This window comes from Parasteatoda tepidariorum, chromosome 8 (assembly GCF_982258835.1).
Source record: "Parasteatoda tepidariorum strain Cologne lab strain chromosome 8, Ptep-v5.0, whole genome shotgun sequence".
Classification (NCBI taxonomy): Eukaryota; Metazoa; Arthropoda; class Arachnida; order Araneae; family Theridiidae; genus Parasteatoda; species Parasteatoda tepidariorum.
The window spans coordinates 19,075,425-19,101,179 of record NC_141762.1 but is presented as its reverse complement, the minus strand read 5'-3'; the positions used below and the strand labels follow the sequence as shown (position 1 = coordinate 19,101,179).

At 26.2% G+C, this 25,755-nt stretch overlaps 3 protein-coding genes across 4 annotated transcripts; all 3 read right to left on the bottom strand.

Moving 5' to 3' along the window:
* Window positions 1-318: 318 nt before the first annotated feature.
* On the bottom strand, window positions 319-5,277 carry Vkor (Vitamin-K epoxide reductase). Its single transcript, XM_016067406.5, has 3 exons — window positions 4,994-5,277; window positions 4,800-4,909; window positions 319-724 (listed from the first exon to the last, which is right to left on the bottom strand). The coding sequence occupies exons 1-3, from the start codon at window positions 5,185-5,187 to the stop codon at window positions 498-500; spliced, it is 531 nt and encodes a 176-aa protein (XP_015922892.1). The 5' UTR covers window positions 5,188-5,277; the 3' UTR covers window positions 319-497.
* A 5,700-nt stretch (window positions 5,278-10,977) lies between these two features.
* Window positions 10,978-17,179, bottom strand: LOC147805768 (zinc finger and BTB domain-containing protein 8A-like). 2 transcript variants are annotated; one of them, XM_087149923.1, is made up of 3 exons: window positions 16,530-17,179; window positions 16,335-16,426; window positions 10,978-14,960 (listed from the first exon to the last, which is right to left on the bottom strand). In XM_087149923.1, exons 1-3 carry the CDS (start codon window positions 16,627-16,629, stop codon window positions 14,838-14,840), a joined length of 315 nt encoding a protein of 104 aa, XP_087006049.1. In that variant the 5' UTR covers window positions 16,630-17,179; the 3' UTR covers window positions 10,978-14,837. The 2 variants fall into 2 exon arrangements, with proteins under 2 accessions (XP_087006049.1, XP_087006048.1); XM_087149922.1 differs by lacking the exon at window positions 16,335-16,426 and having other exon boundaries at window positions 16,530-17,170.
* On the bottom strand, window positions 10,978-25,747 carry LOC107451348 (zinc finger and BTB domain-containing protein 8A-like). The gene is made up of 4 exons (XM_087149921.1): window positions 25,729-25,747; window positions 20,479-20,654; window positions 18,421-18,442; window positions 10,978-11,472 (listed from the first exon to the last, which is right to left on the bottom strand). The coding sequence occupies exons 2-4, from the start codon at window positions 20,539-20,541 to the stop codon at window positions 11,219-11,221; spliced, it is 339 nt and encodes a 112-aa protein (XP_087006047.1). The 5' UTR covers window positions 20,542-20,654; window positions 25,729-25,747; the 3' UTR covers window positions 10,978-11,218.
* Between the last annotated feature and the right edge of the window lie 8 nt (window positions 25,748-25,755).

Sequence of the window (25,755 nt, the reverse complement as noted above, 5' to 3'; positions counted from 1 at the left end):
TCATGACATTTTAATTTTGTTGCCAAAAGTCTTCCTAAGGTTACTTTATGACTGTTGCAAAATGACTTGGAACATTTTTTATACCCCGACAACACTCAAAGATGTCACTTAATACCTTCACCCACTCAAATTTCAAAGATATAATTACTTGTCGAAAATAAATTTCTGTTGTATTATTAAATAAGAACAAAATAAAATTTTTTTTTTTAAATTAAAACTTTTGTTGTACAAGCTATTCAATTTTCATTCAACTTGTACTTTCACTTTTCTGTTAAGATAAGTTCCACTTGAAGTAAACAAAACATTTCACTCTTATCATTTACTTATATACATATATTTATTTATACAAATAATACAAAGCTAGAAAATATAGATAATGAATTTTAAAATATTCTGATAGCAAAATTATAATACAATGATATAAAACAAATTAAATGACTTTTAAATTTACCATGAAAATAAATTTTGTTTTTTGAAATCTTCCTAAGAATCAAAAATTACTTTTTCTTTTTACTTGAGTTCCTTTCTAAATAAATAACATGATACCTGTATCGAAATATACTACAGATTAGCAATAATGCATTGAGAAGATATGTTGTAACACAAACAACACAGAAATCATACAAAATAAACATCAAAATGTAGGCAAGATAAACTGAACAAGCATTTGAAATGCAAGCCACTAAAATTATGAGTCTAGATACTGTGAGGTTTCGAACTTCACCTAAAAAGGAAAATATCTATTAAAAATTAACATTAAATTAAGTTGAATTTAAACAAGAATTAACAACAACAAAAATAATTAAAATTAATGTTACAAAAATATTACTGAGCAAAATAACCTACAATGCTTTTCAAATGTTTTTATTATTATTTATCTGTTCTTGAATTTAATATGAATGTCAAGTTACTTGTTTTAATTATGTATGTCAAGTTGGAGATATTTCACAGTAAAAGTTTCAGTGATTCATTAAAATTTTATTAACACAGTGCTGAAGGCATGAGTGTAAATGCATAGGTGCTTGAAATTCCAAAGCAACTGTCAATGTTCATCTTCTTTATAAATTAAATGATCAATTCTTAAGATTTAATAACTAATTTTTATTTCCTCTATCAAAAAGAAACCAAAGTTTTTCTTCTTCAAACTGCAGAAATAATTGAAAAAGTCTTTCAAGAATTTTCTTTATATGAGTAAGCAGGCCTCTGATTTATACTTTTTACAACTGGTAAGATTTTTCTTATATTTAATTTAATCATTGATTTCAGGATAGAAAAATGTGTAAGCAAACATTTGAGTGCTATTTTAAAAAAATTGCAGATTAGTAGATGGTTATAAAAATTAAGGTAAAATTATTCTTAAAAATATACATATTTTTCAAAGTATTCTATTTAAACTCTTTTAATGCAGACAACAAAATTAAACACTTTTTATTTTAGTGCAACTGCAAATTATATAAAAATTAAAGCTAATTCTAACACAAAAGAAATGAAAGAAAGGGCAAATTGTAGTTAATTAAGTAATGTTAGAAACACACTCATAATAATCAGCAATTTTTAGACTCATATATTTTTTAGCGTGGTTAAAATAAAGGACACAACCGACAATGAAAAAAACATAAAAGCCAGATAGTACAGTAAAGTTTCGAATATTAACTGTTATTCTGCTGCAAATAGCTTAAACCAGGGATGCACAGTCTACAGCAGTGCTTCTTAACCTTTTTGATATAATGGACCCCTTTTAAAAATTTTTAAGAAGTCACGGACCACCACCCTGTGAAAAAAGTAATTACAAAAAACATCAATTATTAGAAAACATTTAATTTTATTATTTTAATAGTATACAAAATTTTTAATGTGAAGGTTGCTGCTTTCCCTTAATTAATCAATTTAATTGAGGGATGGTTTTCGACAAAGCAATATCATGTTCAACATTCAATCGATTTCGATGTTGTGTTTGTATTGTCACAAGTGTGGAAAATCCCGCTTCGCAAAGATACACTGTAGCAAACGGGATTATAGCTGACATAGTTCGCTTTACAAGCAATGGGTAGGCTTCCAAACGTTTTAAAAATTAGGAGTAGTCAGCACACCCCCAAAATATAACTCATGGATCCCTTAGGAGTTCATGAACCACAGGTTAAGAAATCCTGGTCTACAGCTTGAAGGCCAAAAGAGGCCCCAACGCTTCTGAACTTGGCCCTTGAACTGTCTAATACATTAATAAAAATATAAAAGAAAGAGTTAAATAAAAAATTTTCAGCTAAGTTCTATAATAGAAATTTTGATATATTTTTCAACCTTTCTCTTAGTATCAGAATGAGAAAATTTCTTTATGAAAATTTTATTTAGATTATGGATTCAGAATTTTCAGTGAAATGTTATTGAACTATATGAAGGAACTTGTTAAATTTTTTTTTAATGTTGAGTTTAGTATACACTTAGATTATCATGTCTCTGTGAAACAGCACATAGAAAAGTTTTGATATCAAGCGATCTATTTTCTATTTGAAATAAACACAAAATGCTGGTTCCTCCCCCCTTTTCACCTCTGTAACCGTAACATCTGAAATCATTAGGACAACTGTTTTTTTTTTTTTTTAAATTTAATATTACTGTTGTTATAAATGTGTTTTAATTCTTAGATTTCTTTATTCTGACATGGTTTTGGTCACTAGAAAAAGTCCTTCATACTACAACTGTTAACATATTAAAAATAGACAAATTTTTTCATGAAAAGTAACAGATAAAAATTTTAGTGAGGCTAGCATCTGTAATATTGAAATTTCATGCCCCGATTAAATAAATCTGCAACATCCCTTATTTTCACAACAATAAGATGCATTGTCCTTATATATATACAGTAAAATCTCCATTAAGCGGACATTCTTGGGACCGAAAAAATTGTCCGTTTATAGGAAGTTCAACATAGTAAATTGTTTTTAGAATATTTTCACAGATGTAGAAATAATCTACAATAACTATCTACAAGGATATTTATTTAAACTCTAAGAAATATTAAAAAGAATACAAATATAAAAAGTTATAAATTCATAATTCTAGATGCAAGAATCTGTTCGTAAATATCTTTTAACAACTTTTTTTCTAATTTTATTGCCCAAAAATGATTTAATTTTAAATTATAAGCAGTTAAACTCAAATAAAAATACAGTTTTACCAAAACTATGGGTTTTTGACAGAGGGGTTGTTGACTTGACAGTAAAAACCATGGTATAAACTGGTAAAAACCGTCATGTGTCAAAAACTTGCCAACCCTGGTTTCAATTATTAGGTTTACATCCTCTTACACATACTTGTCATTTGATATCGAACATGGTTAATACCTTCTTGAAAGTAAACCTCCCATGGTTCAAGAAAAAAAGCAATGCATACCTGAAGTCATGAGGACCTATGGAGTTGATTATTCACAATTGATCAGTTATCAAGTGTCTGAATAAATGTTTTATTTATATGAACACCTCAAAGAATCTTCTGTTCGCTTTTTTTACCCCAGTTGTGTTAAATACAGTCTTCAAATTGATAAGAAAAATAAAGAAATGTTCAATACGGGAAGAAGCATTGAGAGCATTTAAGATGTCATTTCAACTTGAGGGGTCTCATAACCTGTGTGGTCCAGATGAAAAGATCAAAAGATGCCGATGTCCAAAATATTTCAAGAGGGCAGTATCATTTTCTCTCCTTTCTTTACAAAGATAAGGCAAGGTGACAAGGGAAAGATTGATTCTTCAGTAGTGAAATAGCTAAACAATATTTTTAGATATGGATAATGCAAAAAATTTACATGCTTTAAAAAAGGTGAAAAGTTGCATTTTTTTATCTGGCAATTTAAAGCAAAAATAGTTCTTTTTTTCAAACTTAGAAAAAGTAGTGTCCAGTTTGAAGAGATAGAAAATAATGTTTCAGGGCCAAAATGACTGTCCGTGTCCGGTTACGGGAGTGTCCACTTTGCGGAGAATGTACATAATGGTTCATTCATAGAAGAATCCCGGGGAATTAAAAATATGTCCGAATTGAGAGGCGTCTGTTTTGCAGGAGTGTCCATAGCAGGAGGTTTCACTGTATATATATATACAATAACAGAGATTTCATATGACAATTGATCAGAGTGATCATATAACAATTGTCAAGTGTAAAGGCATATTACTATATACAAAGAGTCAAGCACTTTTAATAATTATGTAAAAATAATTCATTCATACAATTCTTATAAATTTTTATGAATCTGAAACGTTAAATCCAGCTCATAAATTTCAAAAGAATTATTTATTTACGCTGTGTAAGGTCTAAGATTTTAAACTATGTTGACATTCCTGTCAAAATGTGCCATTCTCTCTGCGCTAAAGCATACTATAATTAATACTGACACTTCAGTGTTGGTGCTGTACTGTTATTTTTCCATCATACATTTGTTAATTTAAGAAATTTATAATTTATTTGTTCAGCCTTTATTACAAAGAAATTATATAAATATTTAACAGACATGATATTTTCACCACGAAATTTAAAATCAATAGAAGTAAATGCATTTTAATAGAATCATCTATTGGCTAGAAATTATTTGTTTAATTTTGCTACATATTCATATTTTTAACATAAAAATAGTTTGCAGACTATAAATATATATTGCAGCTAATTAAGCACTGTGCTAGAAAATAATTTTTTTAAAGAAAAGGAACACTTTCAATTTTTCCCGGACAGCCAGCTACTGTGGTTTTAATAAAATAAATGATAATAAAAAAACTATTGCGTTTATGTAAAAAGAAACTTATAAACCAACTTACTAATAGGTATGAATCCTAAGTAGAACATAATGCCATACACACTGTTTGGTTGAACCAATATGGAATTTTCTCCTAGAACGTGTTGAAGTAAGCCAAATCCTTTGCCATATCTAAAATCAAATAAAATAAGAACAAATTAACGTAAAATTTTTTTAACAAATTTTCTAAAATTAGGTAAAGGTTAAATAATTTACTTCGAGGAAAATGCTGCAGTGCAGCTCATATGTTCAGAAATGTCACACATTGCTGTATAGTTTTCATCTTCTTCCTTTTTAGTTTCCACATGATAAGCGTAGATGGATAAAATCAGTCCGGATATACAAAGTATACCAGTAGCAACTTGGATAAATTTGAGGTTAGTTTCATACTCTTTTTTGTTATAAACCATTTTTAGTCCACGAAAAACGTTTTAAAAGACAGTTTTTGTTTACAAAACAATCTTGACACTTGTGTAAGTACGGTTACAAACAAGTTATAATCCTTATTACTCATCGCTCTAAGGGACATTTTTACTGTATCAGTTTCAGACATCGCTCACGTTCCCTGGATTATTACATGTCAATCTAATAACATTATATGAAGTTCATACTATAAAAGTATTAGCTTCCTGATCAAGTTTCTTAAATTATCATCGCTAATGCGATTTAAAATTTAATTAAATTCAGTTTGCGAATCTATCGTGAAAGCCGGGTTAAACAAAATTAGGCAATCAGAACTGCTTATTTTAGGTATAGCGTATATTTCAGTTTTGATTCCGAAACTGTGTTTTTTTTTTTTTTTTAGTCTCTGGCAGAAAGATAAATATAAACCTCATCCGTGCAATGTATAATAAATCTTTTGTATAACAGTTAAGACATTTCAGATCATGGTGAAGAACAACACTGTCATGGTGAAATAAAGTCTTATTCAAGCCGAGTATCACAAGAGAAAAATAAACTGTCACTTTTAATGATGAAAAACAAAAACATTATTATTGTAGTTAATGTGATAAAACAGCGACATATAAACTAATTGAAATAAGCACTTTTTGTGCAAACTAGAATGAAATCTTATTCATGCAGTATGAGTGATAAGTCTAAAACAAGTATAGATCAACAAGATCTTGTTCAGACTGAGAAGAAACCTTATTCATGCAGTGTTTGTGATAAGTCTTATACACATAAAAAAAGTTTAAATCAACATTGTCTTGTTCATACTGGTGAGAAGCCATATTTGTGCAGTGTATGTGATAAATCTTTCACACATAAAAAAAGTTTAAATCAACATAGTCTTGTCCACACTAGATATAAGCCTTATTCATGCAATGTGTGTGATAAAACATTCTCACAGACAGGTCAATTAAATAAACACCTTCTTGTTCATACGGGAGAGAAGCCTTATTCTTGCAATGTATGTGATAAAACATTCGCTCAGAAAGTTACCTTAAATCAGCACTTACTTGTTCATACTGGAGATAAACCTCATTCATGCATTTTGTGTGATAAATCTTTCACACATAAAAAGAGCTTAGATAGACATTATCTTATACATACTGGAGAAAAACCATATTCATGCAATGTATGTGATAAAACATTCACAGAGAAAGGTAATTTAAAGAAACATACTCTTCTTCATACTGGAGAGAAGTCTTATGCATGCAGTGTATGTGATAAAACATTTGCAGAAAAAGGCAATTTAAAGAAGCATACTTTTGTTCATACTGGAGAGAAGTCTCATCCGTGTAGTGTATGTGATAAAACATTTTCAAAGAAAATTTATTTAAATAAACATATTCTTGATCATATGGAAGAGAACTGCAATGCATAGAATCTTACATGCTCAAAAATATATATTACTATCTAATTAATGCTGCAGAAAAACCTTATCTTTGCAATATCTGTAATAAACCTACTACACAATAGTGAAATTTTAATTAACACTCTATTAAAGAAAAGTATAATTTGGCAGTGTTTGCAATATATATTCTCACTTAAGATTTATTCAAATAAACACTATTTTGCTCTTGCAGAAAATACAACTTATTCATTTAATGTGTGATATATCTCTCTTTTATGAACTCAATTTATATCAACACTATCATTGGGAAAAAAAACTTAGTTTTGCAGTGTATACAATTAATCTTTCTTACTGAACTTAATAAAAGGTTGTAAGGTAGAAGAATAAATTGAGAAAGTAGTTACTTGTCTAAAGGATTAACAACTAAAAATTTTTAATTGTTGTTACACTTTCACTGATTTATTGATATAAAAAAAAACAAAAAAAATTTCTTGAAATTATAGAATAAAGTAAATTGACAAATATAATTTTTTTATTAAAATTTTATTTTAATTAAAAAATATAAATAAAGATTTTATGTTTTAATATTTATGTAAAATGTTAACATTTATTTTAACTAAGCAAGTATTTAAAAACAAAAGGGAAATTTGGTTGAAAAATTGCTTTTTATTAGATCTATAGTCATAGTTAATCTTTTTTATATGTGCTCAACTTGCAGTGTTTAAATTGTAAAATGTTTGTAGTTTTGCTATTCATTTTTTAAATTTTTTTTTGTTATCTTTACTTACTTCTCACTTTTAAAATATGGATATTTCAAATAGGATATTATTACAACCTGTGAATTGTAAATAAAAATCCAATAACATTATTTGTCATTTGTAGCAACGCATCCCCAACACAAAAAGAAATGTATGTTGTAAGAAATCACTGCAAAGAAACCAAAATCACTGCAAAATACATGATATTAAGAGCAAATGATGGTAACTGAGAAATTACCCTCCTTCCTCCCCCATTTAACAATCAATGCAATTTTTCTCCGCATCCTGAATAAATCAATGATATCATATGCTGCGAAGATCAGACCATATTTTGTAAATTATATTAAACTCATTTTAATAAAATACAATTTAATTTTTTATTATTATACTATCATAGATTCGGTATGTGTTCAATTGTGCATTGGAAGTATCATAAAATAACTTTTATCTCAATAAATTAAATCATTACTACTCTATTTTTTACTATCTTTATTACTATCTATTTTTTTTCATGCATTATAGTTCACATTATTCATGTACCACTAGTTTTTTTTTCTCATAAAAACTATTATTTTGTTTATGTTTATAAAGTCTGTATCAGGGTTGGCAAGTTTTTGACACATGACGGTTTTTACCGGTTTATACCATGGTTTTTACCGTCACGTCAAAAACCCATAGTTTTGGTAAAACTGTATTTTTATTTGAGTTTAACTGCTTATAATTTAAAATTAATTCATTTTTGGGCAATAAAATTAGAAAAAAAGATGTTAAAAGATATTTAACAACAGTTTCTTGCATTTTCCCAACATGATTATATCAAAACATACTATTTGAAGTAAAATATTAGGATACTAAACAAATTTTTCAACATTTCCAAGCATCATTTTGTTTGGCATATTACATTACTGAAGAATGTCATGTCATTCTTGACTTAGAGTTTGTTAGTAGTTACAAGCTTTGAAAGTTTTGTTTAGCTTATTTCTAATATTTAAAAAATGCCAAATTTTAAGTTCTTTTTAGTTCTTGAATTTATTAATAGTTCCAAGCTTTTTTGTTTGTTTGTTTCTAACAATTAAGAAGTGCAAAATTTTGAATCCTTTGCAAATCAAGCTATAATGATAAAAGTAAGTACAGTACAGAACCCGTTATCCGGAAATCAGAAAACCGGAACAAAATTCTATAAATTTTCTCGCCATTTTTAAAAAAAAAAAAATTTTTTTCTTCAAGATTTTACGATTTTTCTTTCTTTTTTTAACGATGTTTACCTTACCATCATTTTGGAAATGATCATTAGTGTATTACTTCATCGTTTTTTCTTATTTTTAAGATTATTTCCAATTTTTTTTTTAGTTGGGTTTAACAATAAAAAAAACGGCTTTTTGTAGCGATTCAGAAAACCGGAAAAATCAGTTATCCGGAATAGCGATGGTCCCGACCATTCCGGATAATCGGTTCCCTACTGTATCACTATTTTCAATAAGTATATTACAATATTTCTATATGAATGTATATCCTTCTATAAGAATACATGTATATAGTTGCAAAATCAATAGCAATCATTTACAACATTCAGTTCTAAAGGCAATTATGTGAAAATAATATATTGTCTGCTGTATACCATAAATTAAAGAAAACAGTAGGTTTTTGACGGTTTTTAAAAACACGGTTTTTACCACTGTCATGTCAAAAACCAGTTTTTGACGGCAAAAACCCAACCCTGGTCTGTATGCTTGTGACCATTAATTCATAAATGTTTTATCCAGAGAAAGCCATCTAGATAATGTGATAATGCGTTCTCACTGTATCCGATTACCTTCCAGCCAATGTTTAGTTAGAAATCAGAACACTGCAATTTATGCAGTACTTGAACAGATTTTAGAGAATCGATTTTTTTTTTAAACTATAAATTTATTATCATAAACTTAACTTTTTGAAGACTATGTGCTTTAAAAAAAGTTAATTTTAAAAGTTGTTCTTTTTATTTTATTCTTTTCGATTTAAAAACAAATTTTGAGATTGGTCTGGGCAGTGAAACATGCATATGGTTAACTGCATAAAGATAAATAAAGGTAGCATTTGTGGGAGGAAAAATTAAGAAGGCATCCAGGTTATAGCATCTGATTTATTTTCATAGTTTGTACAATTAACGTGAGGTTTTTATTTTTTAAATTTAATAAGGGGTTATTTCTTGATAGATTTTTCTTTCTTTCTTAATATTTTAAATTTTGGAAGTGATTTTAAAGTTGTAATTTAAAGATCTAAAAAGAATTTGGTACACTTCTGAAATTTCAAATCCAGGTTCAATCAAACACATAAATTTATATAATAAAATATTTGAAAATAATTATAAAATATTTAGTTGGTGAGAAAAATTTCATATATGTCTTGTAAGTTGGTAAGTTAATTACTATTTTGCTGGCTCTTAAAATTTGGAACTAGATTTAATGGAACACATTTTAATAAAGAAGATGGAACAAAAAGAATTATTCAAAAATATAAATTTAATGAGAAAATTGTACTAATATATTTTCCAAAAATTAACACAGAGAAATTATTTTCTGTCTGCTGACCCTTAATAAGCACTCTTTGTGTCCAATCGTAAAATATCATCAAGCTTTAAACACAATTTATTTGAACTATTTAAATAAAATACATTGTTTCCACTATGCACAATCTATGTTCTGCAAAACTTTTAACTCAGCAAATTCTTTTTAATTTAAATTCCAAAAGATATTATTTGTATGGTACCTCAAAAATAACCTAATTTTTTCTCTTCTATATTACAATAAAAATTAAGCAATATCCCACATTTTATTCAATTCTCTGTTTTACATACTTCATTACTTTAGTAATGAAGGTTTAAAAACTTACTTTAGGACTACTCAAGTAACATGTGTTTAGAGTACATGTATAACCCTAAACTAAAAAAATGGGAGATTGTGATTGAAGCTTGAGTCTTAAGACAAAAGTTTCAAATTTATCAAATATACAGTAGGGAACCGATTATCCGAAACGATCAGGACCATCGCTTTTCCGGATAACTGATTTTTCCAGTTTTCTGAATCGCTACAAAAAGCCTTTTTTTATTGTTAAACCCAACTAAAAAAAATAATATTTGGAAATAATCTTAAAGGAAGAAAAAACAATGAAGTAATACACTAATGATTATTTCCAAAATGATGGTAAGGTAAATATCTTTCAAAAAAGAACGAAAAGTTCTGAAATCTTATGAGGAAAATAAAAAAAGTTTTAAAAAAATGGCCGGAAAATTTATCGAATTTTGTTCCAGTTTTCTGATTTCCGGATAATGGGTTCTGTACTGTACTTAGGAAAATGAAATGTGATTGTTATAGTTAGTGACTTAATACATAAGTTTCTAACACCACTTAACATTATTATAATGGGGCAGAAAAAGTTTAGCCAAGAAGATAACATTTAAAGTGATTGATTAAACACCACATTTAAAAAAAAAGATGAACTTACAATCTTTTAGTTTATATTATCAAAAATGAATGAGACAGTTACTTTGCTGCGTTTGAAAAGGTTAATTTCTTTTTAAACTTGCCTTTGCCAAAATGAAATACAAATTATTAGGGAAAATTGAAAATATGATATGAAATAATCAAGTAAAAGAGAAATTACTCTTCTAAATACAAAAACATTTATTAACAACTAAACCAATAAAAATACATATAATAAAACTGTTTTAACTATCAAGCTTTCATGCTGAGTTTTGTTTTACATAGAATAAAACATAAGTGAATAAATGAGTTGCAAGAATGAATGGAGTAAAATGTTAGTGAGTACAACATAATGAAAGGGAAAGCAACTAGGTCCTCCAAGCTGAGTTTGGGTTCTATGATTAAATCAATATTAAATAGGCAATCACAATGGTTGGGAATGAACATTTCTTAAGTGTTTTTTAAGATGATGAGACAATAAAAACATCTTATGACATATTGTACAGCAATACTTCCTTAATTGTGTATGAGTAAGAACATGTTTTTTTAGGTCTTTAGCTATATCAGTGGTATATTTACAATAAGTGCATTTATATCTTTTGCTAGGATCCTCTGATCGCTTAACGTTTGTTCTCCGATTTATTATATAACCGTCCAGTTGCATTGTTAGAATTGATTCTGAAAAGAAAATAGACATAAGTTTATTAGAATGTAAGATACATTAATTAGAATGCATAAGTATGAAGATACATTAATTAGAATGCATAAGTATGAAGATACATTAATTAGAATGCATAAGTATGAAGATACATTTATTCAGATAGCATCTATAAAACATACGAAACTAATGAAAGAGAAATGATCTTTGCTACTTGAATAAAGTTTATAATTATATAGTTAGATTAATAATATAAATTTTAAGATAAAATAATTGCATATGTATAAAATAATAAGTATGAAATGTTTCTACGTTAAAAACATTCATAGGCAGAAAAATTTGAATTTCAGGTATTGGATAGCCTATCAACAACTAAAATTTCACTACCCAGCATCAGTAATAAATAAATCAGAGATGATTGTGCTCTGAAAAAATCCGGATTTCCAGTTATTTCGTTAAACCTGACCCGGAAATCATCGATCACATTTATGTATAAAAATTCTTGTATATTTATTTTATTTAAAAATATTAGAACTAGATTTTATACTTGGCCTCTCTTTCATTTGTAAATACTTTTTCCGGTAGAATAAAAAATGTGTTAGAGATTAAAGTATACTTATACATAATTATTCATTTAAATTATGCTCCATATAATTTATTTAGAATTTCATATTTTGAAAATATTGATACAGACATTAATTTTTTGAAATGCGTCATTGATTATTTTACTCCAGAAATTTTCTGGATTTTTGAGTTGGGCTCCCAATCACCTCTGATAAATAAAAAATAAATTTAAATTTTTCTTGGCAAATATTTGATATCTGGTATATCTTTTATCTGAATGCATATAAGATGTAAAAATAATGATAGAAAATATATGAAACTAAAATTGATTATGACCAGAAACACAGTTTGTGCTATTAATTAATTTGAAAATCATGAATGAGGTATTACCATTTTTATAGCAATTGAAGGTTTATCCTATTCATAGAATGAAAGCGCTAAACTTGCATGCATTCTTATAATCCATGCAAGAAAAGTGTATCTCTTTTCCTTTAAATTTGAAAACTCTAAACTACAGATTTAAGCTCTATAAGACAAATGTTAGAAAAGTTGACGATTAATAAATATTTTCAAAGCAATGCAGGTGTTTGCTTGCATCTGCAAATCAACTAAAACATTTAAGAAATTTTCCTTGCAATTTATCATGAATGTAACTGATTTTCTATAGAATTTATTAATTTTATGTAAAACTTTTTAATTTTCACACCAATTATAATTAAAAAAAAAGAATTATGACTAAACTATTTTTTACTACTTTCTATACGAAAAATAATTTTGACAACAATTTTTTTCTACGATGTCTTTCATAAACAATTGTAATAAGTTGAGTTTTAATCAGTTAAGTAATATAATTTTAGGTTTTGAACCTAGTTATCAAGTACATTAAAATAAATTAATAATTACAGTTTTTCAAGAATTTTTCCTTTAAGGTTGCAATTGAAAAAGTGTGACAGTCTTGTAATAATTATCGCAAACAAATTTGTACAAATATTTCTTAACCATGCCATAAACTAATAATAATAATAAAAAAAGATTACAATGGAGTAAAATTATCTGACTGTATTATAGGCTATATAAACTCCTAATCTAAACTGTGTTATAAGCTATCTAAACTGAGTAATTGAATTAACAGCTAAGAGTTAACAAAGAAAAATGATATAATAAACTTATTTTATTTAAAATTACTATTAATTACTATTTAATGATATAATAAAATTATTTTAAAACAACTTTATAATCTATAAGCATGTTTTAATAAATTTATTTAACAAAAGTATTTATTATTTCATAAAAATATTTATTAATATAAAAGTAAAATGCTTTATTCAAGGAATAAATTATTGATTGAAATAGATGTAATAAAAATATTCAAATCAATATAAAAATAATCAAATCAACATTAATACAATTTATGCACAAAAAAGTAAAATGAATAGATATAAACTTTATTGCAATGATGAAATATCAATCTCTGGAAGATAAAAATGTTAATATTTTTATTAATTGCATACTTGAAAAAAATTTTTTTTTTCTGATTTGAGCATTTTGTTTTCAATTAAGATTACACACAGCATTGTCTTCAAAAAAATATAAAATGCTATCATTATCCAAGTAGTATTAAAGATTTATTTATAAGTTAATACATTTTACTAAAACACAAGTAAAAAAAAAACATGACTTTAGTTAGAATTTTTTTTTTTTTACTAAATAAGTGAAACTGAAAACTATGTTATGAATATATCAAGGTAATACCTAAATTGCTTTAATTATTGCTTTCTTGAAGAATTTCAGATTTTTTTTTCTTTATTAAGTAACTTGGTAAACCTTTTCTCTTACAAATAATAAATAAAATAAAAAAATTAGCGTCAGGAAAAAATTACACTTTTCACAAAATTACTCATTTTAAATAAAAAAAAAAAATCAGATAATAAGTTAAAAATTCAGATAATAAGTTAAAAATTCAGTAGTATAAATCTCTTTCTTCAAATTCTATTTTGTACACAATTATTTATTATACACATTTAAAGAGAAAAAATTATGTTGCTAAATACAAGATTTGTGGATTAGCGAGATATTGATTATTTCAAATGAAGAGTATGGCGCTATATAATAATAAACCACATTTTCAAATTGTTCATAACAGTGTTAGTGTTAAAAAAAAAACACAATTTTCATGTAAGTGATAGGATGTTTCTGTGTATTGTGTCATCTAGTGAAAATTTCTAAAACTTGTAAAATATTAAACTGGAAATAATGCCAAGACACAGTTTTATCTAAAACATTGCTTTTGGAAAAAGTGTAGCTTATCTCTATATTGACCATAGCCCTTCAAATGTAAAACTTTTTTTTATGTGAATTGAATAAATAAAAATTTCTTTAAACTTATACATCATTCCAGACATCATGCTTGTGAATATTAAGTTTTTATACTGTGAATAATAAGTATTCATACTGTGAATATTAAGTATTCATACTGTGAATATTAAGTATTCATATTGTAAATGGAAGTTATAGGTAAACTTCAGCATACATTTAATCATAACACAAGTTTAAATATTTATTTATTAAAAATTCTACTTTAAAAAAAAAAAATAAAGATCATAATCAACAATATTAACATAATAAAACAATTATTTAAGTGGAAAAAACATTAAAAATTTAAACAATGTTTTAACATAAAGACAGTTTGATGAATAAAGATAGACATGTCATAAAAGATGGAGCTGCATGTGCTTTTTTAAATGATGTTTTAATGTAAAACGTGAACCACAAGTTTCACATTTGTGATTTTTTTCACCAGTGTGTCTAAGTATATGGTGCTTCAGATTTGTTGATACATCAGATGAATAGGGGCAGTAAGAACATTTGAAACGACGAAGTACTGGGCTTGCAAATGATGGAAATGGCACCAATTTTTCCATTCTAATTTGTAGAATGGATGAACCTGTCAAATATAGAATTTTTATTAATGTAAATTTTATTCCTTTTACTTCAAAAAGTATTATTGCAATAGATTTTTAAAAAATTTGAAATATTTCTATGTAGACTAAAAATTGATGCACATAATTATGTTCCAAAAATTATGCTTTATAGAAGCTTCTTTCTTATTTATATATACTTACACATACAGGGACATCACCAAAGGGGGTAAATGGTGCTAGGTGGTAGTAATTTTTAATAAAACAAAATTTGTGTAATTGTTTGTTTTCATACTAAATTAAATATTTCTATTGAAGTAATAGAAATTTTCTTATAGTGTAATGAGGATGTAAATAAATTATTTCCTAAAGTTAGAGCAAATGAGAGAAAAAATTGGAAAAAATCTTAAGCCAGCTGTTAGGAAATATAAAAGGCCTTTTCCATACAGAATATTTATAGATTGGAACAAATCTGTTACGTTTACTGTTTTTAACGCCAACAAGCAATTTTTCAAACTATTAGACAAAGCTGGAAATCAAAAAATATTTTTTTTCTTTTTCTTTAAACAAATCGGCATAACTAAAAAATTAGAAACAAAACACTGGCTTTCAAGAATAACACATCTCTTAAGAAAACTAATTTGAATTAATTTTACTATTTCAGAAAGGAGAAAACGAAAACACGTGAAGTACATAGGTTACTGAAAGAACATGAAAATTGACAGCTTATCAAACAGATTACTTTGGTGCCGAATTTGAAAAATAAATAATTTGTAGACGCCAGGAGAAATACAATATATCTACGCTGACAGATCTGGGCTGATGATTTTGATTTCTCGACATCTCATTTCTGTATTTTAGATAAATGTGGAAAAAGAGTTAGATTAAAAGAAGCACTAAAATACAGAATTGCATGTACGTATTAATATGCATTATTAATTTGGTTAAAATTTTATTATGAATACTTTCATACCATGCCTCTGCATATATTAGTGGGAAAACAAGAAAAAGGACCAAACGTGCATGAAATTATTATTTTAATTATGAAATTCTTCTGTTTTAAGTAAATTTTTATAATTAATATATTTTTTTTTTTTACTCTATAAACTGATACTTCAAACACATAACAATCTAACTTAAAGTTACTATTTCTCACAAATGAAAATGGACTAGAATTCTGCTGAAAATCTCATATAATCTGTAAAACGTATTTCTGTCCAACAAAACAAAATGACATAAATTAATTGTAAATTTACTGTTACAGTTTGAAATTGTCTAATTATTTATTTAGATTTATGCGATTAGGTTAGTTGTGTTAAGTCCAGGGGTCAAATTGATTAGAAGAGGAAAGGAATTTTCAGTGGAAGGGGAATTGAAAGTATTTAATGCATCATTCTAACTTGTTGGGTCACTAACACGTTTTGTCCAAATGAAAAGATCCAAAGATGCTGCCTGAAATATTTCATACCAGCAGTATTATATATTCTTCTTCCTATGCAAAGATAAAAGAAGGTGACAAAAGAACGATTGATTCTTTAGTAGTGAAATAGCTTAATAATATTTTTAATTATGGATAAGCCAAAGTAAAAACTTACTTGCTGTAAAATGATGTAATGGTGTCCACTTTTGCCCTTTGTAAAATTTTGCAGGAGTGCCCATAACATGGTTTCCCAGTGATTGAATTTCATCAGTCATTAAAAAAAGATCATTTAAATGTTCTATTATTATATTCTTATTTATGCAATATGTATATGTTTAAAATGTAATAAACACATTTTTAGAAATGATTGTTCCTTAAAAATGATGTTTCTTTAGATTCCATTTTCCTTTACATCTCTATGTTGCATTTAGAAAAAATAAATAAATAATATCATTAAATTATTTCAAAGCTATTTTTTCAAATAAGTAATAAATTAAATAATGTCTAACAACTATTTTTGTAAAAACAATCTCTGAAATAACAATATTACAATTTTATGAAACATTTTTGTAGTTAGAGTAATGAATCAGCAGGTTATGCCAGAACATATGAATTCCATAAACATGCAACACTATAAAGTTCTACATTAAGTGAAATTTAAAAAACACTTTCATATTGATTTTATAAAGAGCTTCTTGATGCATCTAAAAAATTTAAAGCTGATTTTTACAAATTTATTAAACTATCAACAAAACCCACAATAATCTTCCAATGTTTTTTTAAATAAATGTAACTATTGTTTTTCTGAAAGTTATACGATAAAGATATTTAAATATTAAATATTATATATTTAAATATTTATTTTAAAGTAGTTAATATATTCTCATAATATTTATGCCATGTTTCAAAAGTTGACAATGAAATGAAATCTAACTCTAAAAAATTAGAAAGTTATTAAAACTTAATGGTCTTAATAAAAATCTTGTGATCATGAAACAACATATCCAAATAGTTAAATAAAAAGGAAATAGTTAAAATTCAATTTAAAATGTTCATCTCTCTAAACTTTTTAAATTTAAAAATAAAACAACAGTTCATTGATTGTAATAAAAAGTATATATATAAATATTGCTGGTTAGTTAGTCAACATTATTCAGTTATTTATTATATCTATTTTAATATGAGTAAAAAGTGACAAAATTTCAAAAGGTGCATATTGGAAAGAAAAAAACCAAACTGGTATTTGCATAGTGTCACATTAAAGAACAAAACCACAAACATAAAATAATAAATAAAAATTTTCCGAATTTGTAAAATAATGTACACTTAAAGTATAACACCATTAAGTTCTAATAGCAAGAGGAAAAATGAGACATTGTAAAAGGTGTATTGAAATTAAAAAAAAAATTCTATTTACATAGTATCACATTAAAAGTACAAAATCACACAAGTGAAAGAAAATTTTTTCCAGGTTTATAAAATTATTTACATAAAAAGTTCACAATGAAGTTCTAATAGCAAAAGAAAAGGTGCATTCAAAAAAAAAAAAATGCTATTTATATAGTATCACATTAAAAGTACAAAACTGCACATATCAAATAACAAATAAAATTTTTCTAGGTTTGTAAAACTATTTACACAAAAAGTTCACCATGAAGTTCTAATAAAAAGAGGAAAAAAATTATATTGTAAAAGGGGCATTCCTGAAAGAAGGAAACCAAAAGTGGTATTTACTAAACATTAAATTAAAAATACAAAATCACACACATAAAATGACAAATAAAAATTTTCCAGGTTTGTAAAATAATGTACAAAAATAGTGAATAGTTAACCATGAAAATCTTATCTAGTAAAATAAACACTTAATAAAAAAATTTTAAAAAAAATATTATTTAGGAAAATTTAAAATTTTATATTCATTTAAAAAGAATCAAAATATAATATATTCGAATGGGAAAAAAATGCAGAAATGCATACAACCTAAGGTTTGCATAACACCCATGACATTCTTCTGGAAACAAATAATCAAAATTTAAAAACATGTCAGTATATAAAGTATACTTAACCATTCAAGTGATAGCTGCAATTCTGTAAGAAATTTTCCCAAGTTTCAAATAGAACCACGTATAAAAAAAAAGAGACATTATTTATATATTGATGTACAATTTTATAAAAAATGAAAGTAACTAAAAAAATTTTTCATTTATATGCATTTTTCAATTTTCAAATAGTTTTTTTTTTTCAATTTTATTTTGTGTATGTTTCATTTCCATATGCAGTAGAAAATGTAGTCAATAAAATTTCGGGATGATTAAAATGACAGAAATTATCTTTTACATTAAATCTAAATTTAGAAAAATAAAAAATCTGAGCAAATTCTATTCAATAAAAAAGTAGAATACTTCAACATCGTGACCTTAGAGAAAATACAGTTTTTCCGAGTAAAATTATTACAGAATTAACTCTTTTTCTTCATAATATCACTTAAAATATCTTTTTTCAATATTTCCATTCTTAAAAAAATTTCTTTAAATTGTTTTATGTAATATGTTACTGTGAACTTTTTTACAATGAAATGAAAAAAAAAAAGATTATAAATAAATATTTATGACAAATATGACAAGACTTTTACATTTTTAAAGTATTATTTGCTCTAAAATATATGCTTTTTTATCCATTCTGAACATTCAAATATGTAGAATTAAAATTACAACTGAAAATTTATTGTGCATTTAATGTACTTTGTGCAACAGAAAATCATAAATAAGCTTTAATAATTTCAAATCATTTTCTTTTCAGAAATACAAAAATAAAAAAAATTATTCCTTGGTGGTATAAAAATTATACCACCTTTTTCAACTGATATATATTAAATTTTTTTTACATTGAAATATACATAAATGTGCATTCAGATATCAATAATTAGTAACTATTCAATAAGCTCTTAATATGTCTTAAAAAACCGTTTTTCTGAAAATATTGCGAAATTAATAAATATAAAAATAGTCATAGTTAATTTTTTAATTAATCATTACTAAGTGATTAGATAAACATATAAGTGCTTAAAATTTATTTATTTAATTTTAAAACCAACTTAATCCATTTTAAATACAAAAATCAGTTACAAATAAAAATTATTTCACGGTAATATCTCCTTGTGCACTAAACACTGTTTAAAATTAATACTATACTTAAAGTTTTAACTTCTAGCAATTTTGAACATGTACATACATATTCCTCTTCGCTCTGAATCGGAGCATAAGGCAGCTATCATAGCTCTCCATCTCACTCTATTTGTGGCCAGATATTTTGCCACCTATGTCTTGCCCATTGTTTTTAATTCATTTATAATCTTTTTCACCAAGTATTTTTGGGTCTTCCTCTTTTTCTAAAGCCTAGAGGGATCCAATTAAAAATTTGTTTTACTTTAAATTTCCAAGGTTTACATAGAACATGATCAATTCATTTCCATTTACATCTTTTAATATCCAGATCAATTGGTTTCTGTTTTCCTGTTTAAGGGATTCTTGCTTTACAAATTTTATGGAACCACTTGATATCTGCGTAACTGATTGATGATTGCGTAACTGATTTACCCATCTTAAACTAGTGCTAATAAATACTTAAAATTTTTCATGTTGCATTTATTGAAGTACTATGCCTCTGATCTATAGTGTAGGACATATATAATATTAGTACTGAAAATTCTAATTATTTTTAAAAAATGTTTTTGTATTTGTTTCTTCAGAATTTATTGAAAATTGCGTAACTGAGTTAGGCTTTGTTAAATCTATTTAGATATCTCCATCAGTTCTTATTTTGTTATTATCAAAAATGTATATTCTGTTCCATGTTGAAATGAAACAAGCTATTTCATTATCTCAAAAACTTCTTACTGCGGTTTAATTTGGTTTTGAAAACTAAATACCAAAATAAAAATAAACAGTAAAATCAAAATCAGCAAATCTAAAAAGATGATTCAGTATTAAAGTGGAATTCCTTTTTATTAAAATAAACCATGAGAGGGAATATATAGATAAGTACATACATTAAACAAGTTGAAAATGCACACTTTTCAAGTGTTTCTTCAAATGATGAGCCAAAATAAACCTTTTACCACAGACCGTGCACTCAAATTGTCTCTCTTGAGTGTGAGTAAGAAAATGTCGTTTAAGATCTTTGGCCATATCGGTGGTGTATTTACATAATGTACATTTATATTTCTTACTAGGATCTTCAGATCGTCTCCAGTTAGATCTTTTATTATATGGAATGGAAGAATCATAAGTGTCCAAGAAACCTAAAGGTACATGGGGGAAAAAATGACATATTAATTTATTTAAATGTTGGAAAATACTCAGTTAGTATGTCTCACATTTAAAATGACATAAAGAAATAAATGAGATTAAAACATTAACGAAAAATAACAATTAAACTTATGTTGTAATAATTAACATAAATTAGGATATTTTAATTAGAATAATGAATCCCTAATATCAAAATATGGAATTTAGAACACAAATTGACACGAAAGCCAAGCCCAGCAGGATCTGAGCCTCATTTAAAAGAAGAAAAAAAAAAGAATATGTTCAAATATATAAGTAAAGGAACTCAAATTCACAAAGTAATTGCCTCATAGAATAGAAATTAACTAATTTCTTTATAATTATAATATTTTCTACCACTTTATTTATAAAATGCTTTAGCTTACAATTTTTTTTGTGGACTTTTTATAGCATTAAGTAAAAGATCCTATTTTAGAGTTAAGCAAAGGAAAACGACTGTATGAAATCATTAGTTTGCTCTATACACAGAACATTAAACTCTCTAAAGTAAGGGATCGATAAAAGGTAGAAGACTTGCGGCCCATCGTTGAAAATTTCAATACACGTTTACATCTTAGCAAAAGGCGGCCACTTTGAAACAAACTTAATTTATTTATTAATAAAAACCAACTCTTCTTATTCATTATATTTTCCTAATTTATTTTTAATAGAGTTATACTAATTATTTGTCCTGTTTCTTTTTTCTTTTGCCGCTTCTCACAATATGTTACATTACTTTATTGTTATGGTCAAAACAATCAAGCCAAGAGAGATAGAATGACAAAACAGGTACTTAACCCTAACTCATTTGTCTAGATGACGCAAACTTTAATTTTTATGTTGTAATTTCTCTTAAAAGTACCTATTGTGTTAATAAATTGAAGAATTCAAGTTGCTAACTATGGAATAAACATTCATATGAATGAAACAAGTTTTCTGAGCATTACAGAGGAAGGAATTTTGGCAATGTGGAAATCAAATTTATGCCAAAGATTCCTTTTATTCAGCCTATTTTTGATTGAAGCAGATGAATTTTTTCATATTATTATTACTATAAGATTCAACAGTTTTGTCTCCATTGGTGACTAAAGAAAATAAGAAAACATTACATTTAAAGGGATAAGAACTTAAAAATTATTTAATTTATTAAACATGCAGGAATTATGAAGAAAAAAAAAATCAAAATGGCACAAAAATTTTCAGATCATTTAGGTAATATATATAAATCATTGAAATAAATCTTTACCACATTTTAATTCCTTCTTTAAGTACTAAATAACTATTTCTAATTAACATAATATTAGGAACATATAACATAAAATTAGTTACATAACATAAAATTATAAATGGAAACATTTCTAATAGACTAAAATAACTTAAAAGTTCTTTGAATTTATGTAAGTAAATATACGTTACTTAAAAACAAATTATGAGAAAGAATTCCTACCCAATGTCCAAACAGAAAAATCAATGTGAATTCTATATATGTAAAGTATACACAAAATTAATAAAAATTGACATTTCAACAATCTTATAGAACAATGATTTAAGAAACACACACATATAAATAATACGTAGTGGAACCCCAATTTTACATTTTCCATTGGACAAGCATTAAAAAATGCACAAAGCGGGATAATGTAAAATCAAGGTAAAAAAAATATACAAGTATATTTTTTCAAAAATTGACACTAATATAAACTACTGGAAAAAATGTGTAATCTTAACATGTTTTTCGCTTTTAGATATAATTTCAACAATATCTCTCTCAATATCTACAATTGATTGCAAATTTTTTTCTGTTTGGTTTTCATTAGCAAATAAATATTGTATCAGAATTTTTATGCTTTGAAACTCTTGATCAGCTGTGGGGATATCCTTAGAAGTATTTCACTCATCTTCAATATTTTCATCACTATCATTGGGAGTAGGCATTAAATCAGATATTGAAATGAGATGTGAGTAGCAAATAATATACTCGCTGTCGCCCTCCAAATATCTTCTACTACGTAATTTTATTCAGAAGGACCAATTTTTTCCTTTAGATAACAAGAAGCAACTAACCCCAAGAAGTTTCTTAAACTCGTTTGTAATATATTTAAGTCGACACTGTCCAACGATGCAGAAATCAAATTCAGAGCTTCTAGAATGTTTATTTTGAATTTAGAAGCCTCTTGCAGGTCACCCGAATCAAGAAAAAAAAATTATTACCTAACCAGTTGTTTAGGGTAGCGCTCTTTAAATGATTGGATAATTCCAAGATTCAAATACTGAAGCTAGCTGCATAAAAAAAAAAAAAATTCACTGGTAAATTTTACAATTTAAGCTCCCATACTTTCATCAAAAACTCTTCCTGTGGTTTGCCCATCCCACCACACATCAGATTTTGACTCAAGGGTAAAATTCTATCTCACGGATAAAAATATAGAATAGAAAGAATACCAGAAAAGCTACCAACAGCTAATAAACAAGTATCTTTTTTTAAAAAAAATATTCAGAAAATGTTTGTGCGAGATTTGGGCAGAAAAATGGATTTTGATCTGAGAAAAATGTATAAAGCAGGATTTTCAAAAAAACAGTAACACAAGATCTGGGAACAGTAACACATTATCAATATAGGAAATTTTCACTGACCAGGAGAAAATTACGTAAGAAGCGGGATAACATATGAAACGGACAACATGAAACTGGGGTTCCATTGTATAATCTTTCATTATATAAACCTCATGTGAGATTGATCATGAAAAAAATTGAATAAACTTCAAATTATTGAGGTAGTAATTTTACTTAAGGTCTAAGAAAGCTTCTAAAATATATGAAGACTACAACAATTATGTTTCATTTTGATGAATTTGTTAAAAGTACCTGTAAAGATAATGAGAGTGAGATAATCCTAAACCAGTAAATATATATATATAAAAAACTACATTACACAGTGAATTGTTTAGGGATGAAACATTGAGTTTTTGACAAAGGTCACTAAAATTCATTAAATTCAGGTCAACTCCTAAAAACTAATTCAATTCATCAGTGCAAGTAATGTTGCATAATTTTCTTAACATGAAAAATTTGTTATATGCCTATTTATTATCACTATTACAAATATGCAAAACAGGTTTAAAATTAAATACAATATTTTAAATTTACATTCTTCATGTTTGTAAATTTTCCTCCAATAAAATTAAAGCACAAAATGTAGTTTTTAAAAATGAAAAATACTCTAGTTCATCTAAACATGAGAATACTAATGTGTTTTGCATAGGGCAAAAACCCCAGAAAGGTTTCTGCTTCACTGCACTGGATTAAAAAAAAGTATTACATTAATAAAAGCAGACGAAATATAACTAATACTAAAATATAAAAATTCAACCTTCATAACTCAATAAGACTATTAAACATATATATAAGTAAAGTATAAAGGCAAATACAATAAAATAAACCATATATTGTTAATTAAACTTAACCCCTTAAATACAAAATATTTATTTAAGCCCAAAATTATTGAAGTTGGAGAGTGGTTATTTGCATCATGTTTCAACTCATATCGTTTAATGTTTTCTTTTTAGAATGAACCAAGAAAAATATTCTAAGTAGTACTTCCATATCTGAAATAGAGAATTATAAAGTTAACAATATCATGAATCATTATACATTATTGTTATGCTACCTTTAATTACTCATTTATTCATCAAGCAATGAGTATCTTTTACTTTAATAATATTAAGAACTTATCAATTAATCTGGTAAGCACTTATTAAATTCATTAATGATTTTTATAAAAGTAAGATATTTTGTGTACAAAAATTTTTATTTTAGCAAAAATGCCCTCCAAGTTCTGGCAACAACCTGTCGAGTCACGTTTGAAACTAAAAAAGAAATGTACAGAAATGGATCTAATGTAAAGGGTAAAACGTATATTCCCCAGATATTTCCCTATCATGATCTGTCGCACCAGCTACAATCGATAAGACACTAAATGGATTTTAAATCTGCTATTTAAAAAAAAAAAAACATGCACAGATTTACCAGTGGGCAACTTTCAGTCAAATTTGATGTTTTTTTAGTATTTTATTTTGTTGCTGTTGCAAAGGTACAGATCACGGTGTGGAAATCTTCTAGTTAAAGCTCATAGCAACCAAATATTAAACCATTACTTATGTATTTTTTATAAGAAAATTATGGCAAGTATAAGAACTAGCCTGTGGCATTTTAGCACCTTCAAGTTGCTGAGGGTATTTCCATAACTGGTATTTGTTTGCTCCATCAAAAATCACCAAGTAAAACTTCCCAATTCTTGTACTCATAATAATCTTTGAAAATACATTTACAATAGCTACAAATGTCACCCTTGGCGTTAGTGACATTCTGTTAATTTTAATTTTTTTATATTAGTTTCTCACATGCCACTGCACAGCTTTTCTCTCCCCTTCTTTTTTTAGTGTAGTTACCGGTACGAAAAAATCTTTTCAATTTTAGCGGGAGCAATTATAATCAGTGAGGAACTGTCCTGCCTATTACTGATTTGTATTGACCTAAATCTACCAAGCATTTTAAGAAATTTACTTTATTTATATCAATTTAAAATTATAAATAATTTAATAAAAAAGTGCATAGTTTTTATTTTAAATTTACAAATCTTCTGAAACTAATTTCTTAAAAAATAAACATCATTAACTTTTCTTTAGTTTTTTATTCTACTCATAAGCAATTATTTTGTCGTACAGATTTCGTAGCAAATAGCGAGAAATATAATTTTACAACCACCAATAATTGACTTGTCAAATAATACTACTATCTAATACGTTTTTTAATTTGTTAAATAAGATAAATTCATAAATGAAGATCGTACAAAACTTCAAGAAACCTTCCACAAAAATTGCCAACTCTACGACATGCTAATTCTGCGGAATTAAACATTTATTTTAGGATCACACGATTTTTTGCTTCTTAAAACTCTAGTTTTTCTGTACTAACTAATTGCATTGTAGGTTTAAATTTTTCAAAAATCATTTGTTTGAGAAAAAGTTTATTTATTTACCTTTTTCTAACCCGGAACTATGAGTTTGAAATGCGGCA

Bases quoted from the DNA above. Each gene is read 5' to 3' on its own strand.
- LOC147805768 (XM_087149922.1), bottom strand. From the start codon at position 16,629: ATGACTGATGAAATTCAATCACTGGGAAACCATGTTATGGGCACTCCT. The intron at 14,961-16,529 runs GTAAGTTTTTAC...TATATTTGACAG, and splicing joins ATTACATCATTTTACAGCAA to GTTCATCCATTCTACAAATT.
- Vkor (XM_016067406.5), bottom strand. From the start codon at position 5,187: ATGGTTTATAACAAAAAAGAGTATGAAACTAACCTCAAATTTATCCAA. The intron at 4,910-4,993 runs GTAAATTATTTA...ATTTGATTTTAG, and splicing joins ACTGCAGCATTTTCCTCGAA to ATATGGCAAAGGATTTGGCT. The intron at 725-4,799 runs GTAAGTTGGTTT...TTTCCTTTTTAG, and splicing joins CTTAGGATTCATACCTATTA to GTGAAGTTCGAAACCTCACA.
- LOC107451348 (XM_087149921.1), bottom strand. From the start codon at position 20,541: ATGGCCAAAGATCTTAAACGACATTTTCTTACTCACACTCAAGAGAGA. The intron at 18,443-20,478 runs GTCTGTGGTAAA...AATTTCTTACAG, and splicing joins AGAGACAATTTGAGTGCACG to AATTGCAGCTATCACTTGAA. The intron at 11,473-18,420 runs GTTAAGTATACT...TTTTCTTTTCAG, and splicing joins TTGCAGCTATCACTTGAATG to AATCAATTCTAACAATGCAA.